Below are 8591 nucleotides of genomic sequence, written 5' to 3'. Positions count from 1 at the left end.
GTTCCGGTTACATAGACGAGTGGGAGGGGTCGTGTATGTATTGCGATAACGGCCGACGCCCGACAGTGCAACCACAAGATGAGGGATTTGATAACAAAATACTATAAGCATAATATTGTTTGTTCAAAATTCTTTTACAAACCTACCCTTAACCCAAGGCTTACAAATTATAATTTATAAACCGGATCAGCGAGTTCTCCGAATTTCGGGTTTCGATTTTATCGTTGAAAACAAAATGGCAGCAGCTTGTTAGTTGTTAGCATTTGGCATAGAAAAATGTTTTTGTACAGAGTGATCTTAAGACTTAAGTGATATATGCTCGCTCGCCCCTATTTTTAAAATTGAACAATTATTTTATTCAAATTCCAGTGTTGTAGAATTTTAAAGTATACTTAGTATACTTAAGTACCATATTTACCATCATTTAGATTTTTTTATACCACTATATAGGAGTGTTCTGTAGTGATATATACTTCTTTTTTTCAACCGATCATTTGTTTCTAAATAGATATACGATATACTATATACGATTTATATTATTATTATTAATTGATTAATCGGAAATTCGATTAATTCATAATTGATTAATCGAATTTCGATTATTTGGCAATTAACGCATTTTATAAAAACTGCAAAATAATTTATGGAAAAAAATAATCATGATAATAATTAATAACTAATAATCGATTAATCGAAATAATCGAACAGCCCTATGTGGACAATCGGTCCCCGTCATAATTTTATACACAGACAATAATATTTATGGGTCCTCGTTTCCTCAATCAATTTTATTCTTGAAACACTGAACATTTTTTTTTTTTGCAACATTACAATTCATTAATTTAAGTTACGTACCTATCACTATAAGTATGGAATTTATAAAGCAAAAATATTACAGAATTTGAATAACAACGTACCTATTTGAGACGGTAACCGATTTTTCCACCATATCTACCTACTAATGTTTTTTTAAATAATTGTATGAAACCTATAAGCGATGAGAAAAAAAAACGTTTTATCTATTTGCATTAGTTTTAGTAATAACTTGTCAGAGGAATTTTTATATTATTTATATAGTCCATGTATTGCTATTAAACGTTGACCAACATTTTAATAATTATTATTTGAATTACCATATTTAATGTAATAACGTTTTATGTTTACAAAAATATTTGTTATTCAACTTTTAAGCCGGGGACCAATATGTCTGGATCAATATTGTCCGGGTATAAAATTATTACGGGGGCCAATTAATTGTCGGCATACGTCGTTTTTTCGAGTGGGCCAATTGTCCCCCACCAATTGTCCTAGATCCGAGCATCACAGCCCCTAATCTTCCAAAACTAATAGGTTTAATAATCCTTACTCTTTAGTACACAAAATTAAATAACTCAAAATTCACTTCGAATTTTCATTTGGACACATCAAATATTAAAAAAAAACTCAGAGTATTAACATTTAACAATTTGCAAAGGAAAGGGTGATTCTCGTTAAAAAAATAGACGTTCGTATCCGTCAAAAGTCACAAGACCCTTCAATGGCATAAAAAATTTAAAAGTATTTGGAAATGTGGCTTTTAAGTATATCTAAAAGTAACATAAATCAGAATAATTCTGAGAAATGACAATCATTAGATAATTTAAATTATTTGAAAATTGAATATTGTTAAAGGGAAAATTGAGGGGTAGAGAGCATGGTTGGTGAATCATCCTGTACAGTAAGTTTGTGTCATAATAATTCAAAACCGTTTAACCGTGGACCGTGGTGGCGTGGTTGCTAGCCTGCTATAGTGTCGCTGTTATCAGCCTACTGCCACTACTTCCTACTAGAACTAGGGTTACTGGTTAGCGGAAACGTGCAAAATATTATGTACAGATGTGCAATAATGCAAGTGGTGCACTCGGTGGCCATCAACGACAACAGCAATAACAACAACAATAAGTACTAACAGACAATTCAGACAAGTAGACAACAACAACTCTGCCGCGTTCGCGAACCGATCTTGACGCCAAAAGGCAAAAACTGCGACGCAAATGGCGGGGTTGTCAATTCTCCGCATCGGGACAAATGGATCGTGGATGGGATGAATCAAATCACGTGCGCGACCTGTTAATTATTTTTTTCGAAATCCCCGTACGATGAGCATTTACAAAAAGGTCGACTTTTACGAGCTGTGCCGGCTCTGCATGTGCGTAGGCGGCAAGAAACACCATCTATTCAAGAGCCAGGAGAGCAGCAATCGGCAGTTACAGTTCAAACTGAAAAAATGTATACCCCTGCAGGTGAGTGAACACCGGACATGAACAATTTGTTTTGTTCACCTCCGAGTAGATACCTACTTACAACCCCTAACGACGGCGACGAGTACACCCCTACGGTGGTCGGAAATAAAAGCCTCGGAAAAAAAATGCACCGAAAAAATAGCCACGGGAAAAGACCAGAAAAATAAGCCACTAAAAAAAAGTCTAATTAAATAATTAAATATAATATGAGGTATTCCAATTTTAAGTATTTTTAATTTTTCAATATTTGTGTAAATGGTCCATGGACATTTAAGCATGGTTGCTTTACTACAACTCTACATAATACAACCTTTAGCAGTATGTTTTAGAACGTACATAATATAACCCTCAAAACATAATTTAATATTTGTTATTATTTTTGTTAGAATTGATTATTTCCATTGTTAAAATAATTAGTTAATACACTGAAAAACAATTACTGACTCTCGAGATAGATGTGTGAGACTGAAAGTAGTTTATAAAAGTTTTATCTTAACCCAAGAAAGGTTAGGTACATCTTTTGAATTTCCTTCAGTAAAATGCCAACATGTCATAAATTGTGCCAAAATAACATGGTATTTAGTGGATAAACTACATAGGTATTATCTTGAAATCAACTAATTTATGTCTTACACCTAGTTATTTATAATGTGTATACTTTGTACAGAGTGATTCCTTTTAAGTTATATAATACTTAGGTATAGTGTATACTTCAAACATTGTTTTGAATTTTTTTTTTTTAGTTCCCTGACGCTTTTGAAAATTATTAACTAACCATTAATTTTCCCACCAGAAAAGTTACTGAAGTTGAAATAAGACTATAACAATACTATCGCTATTATTCATAATATAATTGACAAGACTTAATACAATTAATTTTTTTAAATAAATAAATTGGTTTTTTGTGGCTTTTTTTCCTTACATTAGACTTCAACATAATTATGATCACCCGTACATTTTTGTATTATATTTTAATATTATAAACTCGACTGTTATTAATATCAGAGGTAGGTATCCGTTTGCAAATTAAAATATAATATTCTCAATTATTGGAAAATATCATATTATGCTAACAGTAGGTACCTAGTTGTAATTTTTAAAAAACAAGTTTATTAGTTTCATAGTGTAATAGTTAGGTACCTAATAATTTATTGAGATCGCCAATAAAATAATAACTATGTTGTTTTTTTTACTGATTTTTAGATCAAAGAAAGTGATACTTTACCAAAAGGAGTATGCGAAAACTGTATAGCAAAAATGGAAGAATTTTACGATTTTATAGACCAATGCGTAAATACTGAATCTATGCTAAAAAGTTACTGTGCAACTTTAAGTGTTTCTGATCAAGCGAAATGCCAAGGAAAAGTAAGTTATTTTTATTAATGTTATTATAGTATTATTTGTTTTTTTCAAATGTGATTAGGTAGTAATTAACTAAAGTTACAGGCTTTAAATAATTGCTAGACATTATACAGTTCTGTAGTAGGCCTACTTTACTATTCATTACTTTTTGCAGTGGTCGGGAGTAGCCCGCTAATAGTAGCGACACTACAGTAACACACTACTTTATTTGTAGCGATTGATGTAATTTATTGACATTATGCCTTAGATAGCAAAATACTATAGCGCACTAAACATTTCTGGTTAGTGTAGCAAAAATTAACATTATTTTGTCGCTACCTACAATCTAATTGGTGATTATTAAAATATCAATCATGATTATATTTGTTTGTTTATATTATGATAATGATTAGTGTATTAGTGAAGTTTTTGTCCCGGGTCCTGTCCAGTGACCAAATGTCAAGTCAGTACAAACTACAAACACTAGTTTTAGAACATTTTTAAAAATGTAGCAAAAAAGTAGCTGTAGCGTTAGCGTGTTACAAAAAACTAGTAGCGTCCCGACCCCTGACTTTTTGCATCTATCTTAAATCATAATAGATAATATTATATAATAATATAATAAAAAAAATTGTAATTTAATTTGTTTCTATTTAACAGTTTACTATACCTATAATTTAACCAAAATATAAGTAATTCAAATCCCTACTCACCATTGTTTTGATTTAAAATCTATATTTTTTTTCAGGTTTATGTACGAGAATCTTTAGAAGATAATTCTGCAAGTACAGAGAAAAATGATAGCTCTGATCATTCATCATCTGTGCTTACAATGCAAAGTCTGTCCAATCTTGTTCAATCTGGTTCAATACAAATAGTAAATGATGTAAACAGTAGTTATCAAGATTTTTGTAAATATGATAATAATATGCAGGTTAGTTGTTATTGCTTTTTATTTAAAAAAATAATGATTTATATATTATTCATCAATTTGTTATTTTACAATAGCAAGTTATAACTAGTACAACTAATGGAGTTGAATCTATGAAATACAACTATACAGTAGCCAGTAATTCAAATCAGTCGGTTCAAACAGATTCATCTAATGAAGAAAATGATGCTAGTGAAAATGTTCAGACCATTTACTCTATGCCTGTAAGTGTTATACATTGAGCTGTCATAACTCAAAACTGTTATATAGTAGAAAAAAAAAAATTAAATTATATATAACTAATATAAATTAAGACTATTTGGTGTAAGAAGCACATGTCAATAGTGTAGCGGAAAGAAACTGGTAAGAATCCCAGATGTATGAGATTGGAATGTAAAACTTAATTGATTTTGACAATTGATGAACTATTAGTTATTAATTATTATAAACAAATTAGGAGCATAAGGGACAATGGGTATATGTGTAGCGGTGGTAATCATTTTGAAAGATGTCATGGGTTGTCGTATCTGGTGTGTAACATATTACCTTAGCTGATGAACGAAGTCAAAGTCACATTGTTACAAAGTTCTTAAAGATTACATAATTACAGATATCCCTGTATGCACTATACTTAGTGTTTTTGCCTTTTGGCCATTGATATTGTTTATTGGATAGCATCGAAAAAGGTAGTTCTCAACCCTTATGCAATTTACTAAGGTTAATATAGCATTAAATATCATTGTGACATTTATTTTCTGGTCTATTTGCGTAGTGGTGGACCCAGGGGCTGGGTTTCAAAGATCAGCTGACCCACAGTTTTTTTCTCAGTAAAATATGGCTCCTCAAAATAACTAACTATATAAGATATTATTCTGTTCAATATAATATTAATTATAAAATCCAACATTCATAGGTCGCGGGGTATGCCAATATTTGGTCAAAAGTACTAAAATACTAATAGCCGAGTACTCTGTATATTACAGGTTTTTAATTTGTAGCAAATTGCAATTAATAACGTAATATTTTAAAAATCATTATTTTATAATAATATGCTTACACGGTTTTACTAATCATAAATGTCATGTATGATTTTAATAAGATGTATTGTTATTTTTCCAGGATATTCCTAGTTCAGATAAAGAAGATTCTGAAATGAACGTACATTCTTTAAGTTATGTGACTCCATTAACTGTTGAACCAGAGATGCTTCATTTTCAATTTAATAAATCTGAGTGAGTTATTATCAAGATAATATTTTTAATTAATTAAAAGATATTTTAAGTTATGTTAAGTTAGTTCTAATCAATGTGTATTTTTGTTTTTGAAGTAATGATCAAGATTCAGATTTGGATAATAGTAAGTCTAGTGATAAAACTTATATGAATGGGTTTTTACCAACGGATGGAGCTCTTGCATCATGCACTGCATGTGGGAAAGTATTAGAATCTGAGGAAGAAATTGTTATGCATAGTCAGATGTGCAAAGCTATAAATAATAGAAGTGTTCCTAATTTGCCAACAAGAAGTGCAAGAGATACAATGCCTCCAAGATTTCCTTGTGATGTCTGTGAGAAAAAATTTAAAAGAAAAGAGCATTTAATTCAACATAGGAAACTCCATACTGGTAAATTTTTACTAAATAATTAAATATTTTAACCAACTTTTATGATAATTAACTCGTTGACTGTCATGTGACCGCCCCAGCAGTCATGTGTAATTCTCAAATGTATACTTTTGTGACTACCGGCCGCCTATAGTTAATCATTAATAGCACATGCCCGCTGGAAACCATAAATTAATATGGTTTTAAATATTTAATTTTTCTATAGCACTACAATAATGTACAAAAAACAGTGCATTACAATTTATTTGATTTAATAAACATTTTTTTTTTTTTTTTTTAATGGTTTTTTAAATAAAATAGTACCCATGTACAAATTAGGAATAACATGGAAAAATATGTTTGGCATGTCGATAGTACATATTGTGTGACTGCTGGTGCCAGTCAATGTGTTAATATTTAAGTTTGTTGTAGAACCTGTAATATATGGTATTAAAAATATTATTTTATAGTTTATACCTTATTTTATAAATATTGTTCATATTGTACATAGTTTTGATTGAACATACAAAATGTGAAAAGTAAATTAATTCATGATTGATTTACTTTGTATATTGTATCAGTTATCTTTATTCTTTAAAACCATGTAATTCCTTTGAATTAAATTAAATTCTTTATTAATTTAATAATTATTTCTCCAGGGGAACGACCATACAGCTGCGAGACATGCTCTAAATCATTTAGTCGTAAAGAACATCTTATGCGTCACATGTTGAGTCACACAGGTCAGCGATTGTATGGGTGTGATTTGTGTCAAAAACATTTTAGTCGTAAAGATAATCTTCATAAGCATCGAACCACACATGGAGTGACTGGACCTCTTGTCTGTGAAGTTTGTGGTTGGTTTTACATTTTAGAGTTTTTAGATTTGTCTGATGATGATGTAAACTTTTATAGTTCAAATGTTTATTGTATTAGGTAAATCATTTATTGTAAAACACTACTACGATATGCATATGGCAACGCATAATGAGGTTGATGATAATCAGTTACCATATGTGTGTGACATATGCAAGAAACGGTTTGCTACAAGTCAAATTTTAGTTACTCATCAATTCAAGCATCAGACCAAAGGTTTTACTAATGATATTAAATCGGAGTCTGGGTCTGTTATTGAAAAATTGAAAAATGAAGTAAATATACTTGTCTACTAAAATTGATTCATTGCTATAAAATTACTTAATTTGTGTTGTATATTTTTAATTTCATGTTAAACTTCACTAAATAAATAATTACCATAATAACTACCTATTAATGTAATTTAAAAAAAAATTATGGTTTAGTTACAGGTTGATCTACAAGAGAAGCAAAATCAACTATCTAATGTGCCAAATATAAATACATATCAAGTATCTTACGAAGATAATAATTCGTAAATAATTACAAAAAGGTATAAAGCCCAAAATGTTCAGGTTTTCAGGGTGATAATTATGGGTTCCTACAAACACTAGTTTTAGATTTTAGTCATATTATTGTACTTGTATGTTACATTTTAATTATTGTCACACGACCTCAGATTTTATGACTATTGAAAGAATGACTCAAATTTCAAGTTATTTTTGTGTAGAATAATTTTTTTTTTTAATTTTTGGTGGTTTTGCCAATTATTATTTTTTTTTTTTTATAGAAAATCAAAACATTAGTAAATTAAGTTTACAATTAACTTTAGTGCCTTTAAATTTTAATTATATTTTATGGTACAATATAATCAACTTAATCAGAGGACAGATCCTCTAAAAACATATCACATTGTTGATGGTTGAATGTTCCATACATATCCACATTTTGGAGTTTTTTTAATGTAATTGTAAATTCCTATTATATTTTTTTTATGTTAATAATAGTAAAAGCATGTACAAAATATACCAAAAAACTATAGGAGAACTGTTATTTTGAAATCAATGAACTCTAAACAGACTGATATAAGCTAAGACAAACTTAGTGAATTGAATTGCTCATTAGAATTTAATAAATGTTGTTTTAGATCTATGGTGGTCTTAATTTTTACAATTTTTGTCTAGAAAATTATATTTTTAATGTATAACTGAACAATTAAATATTTTTTGTAATAAATACCTAGAAAATATTAATCCTTTTTAAAAATCACATAAATAATTTTAAATTGCTGTATAATTAATTTTTTGATAATCAATTGGCCATACCAATAATTAGATTTAATAAAATTTAAATTTTAGTTAATATTATTTTTCCCTGAATTAGGTACTTGTATTATTTAATTATTTTTGAACGCTTAATATAAAATATAATTGTCAATAATTTGTTTTATTTTTTCTATCTAATCATTTTATATAATCAGCTGGCAGCCATAATATAATAGTGGATAATATAAAGTTTTTAAATAAAGTGTTTTTTATGATTAATGTGTGCAATCAAAGTCTATTATTTAAACTGTTTAA

The 8591-nt window shown here is 29.0% G+C and overlaps 1 protein-coding gene across 1 annotated transcript; it reads left to right on the top strand.

Annotated features, from left to right (window-relative positions):
* Positions 1–1813: 1813 nt before the first annotated feature.
* Positions 1814–8460, top strand: LOC132937902 (zinc finger protein 436-like). Its single transcript, XM_061004494.1, has 9 exons — positions 1814–2282; positions 3486–3647; positions 4372–4557; positions 4632–4778; positions 5674–5786; positions 5882–6177; positions 6816–7013; positions 7093–7307; positions 7458–8460. The coding sequence occupies exons 1-9, from the start codon at positions 2139–2141 to the stop codon at positions 7548–7550; spliced, it is 1554 nt and encodes a 517-aa protein (XP_060860477.1). The 5' UTR covers positions 1814–2138; the 3' UTR covers positions 7551–8460.
* Positions 8461–8591: the final 131 nt, after the last annotated feature.

This window comes from Metopolophium dirhodum, chromosome 2 (assembly GCF_019925205.1).
Source record: "Metopolophium dirhodum isolate CAU chromosome 2, ASM1992520v1, whole genome shotgun sequence".
Classification (NCBI taxonomy): Eukaryota; Metazoa; Arthropoda; class Insecta; order Hemiptera; family Aphididae; genus Metopolophium; species Metopolophium dirhodum.
The sequence above is the reverse complement of the archived record's forward strand: the minus strand, read 5'-3'. Positions and strand labels throughout refer to the sequence as shown.

Coding starts and splice junctions, on each gene's coding strand:
- LOC132937902 (XM_061004494.1), top strand. CDS start 2,139: ATGAGCATTTACAAAAAGGTCGACTTTTACGAGCTGTGCCGGCTCTGC. Junction 4,779..5,673: donor AGACCATTTACTCTATGCCT/GTAAGTGTTATA, acceptor TTATTTTTCCAG/GATATTCCTAGTTCAGATAA. Junction 7,014..7,092: donor TCTTGTCTGTGAAGTTTGTG/GTTGGTTTTACA, acceptor TTATTGTATTAG/GTAAATCATTTATTGTAAAA.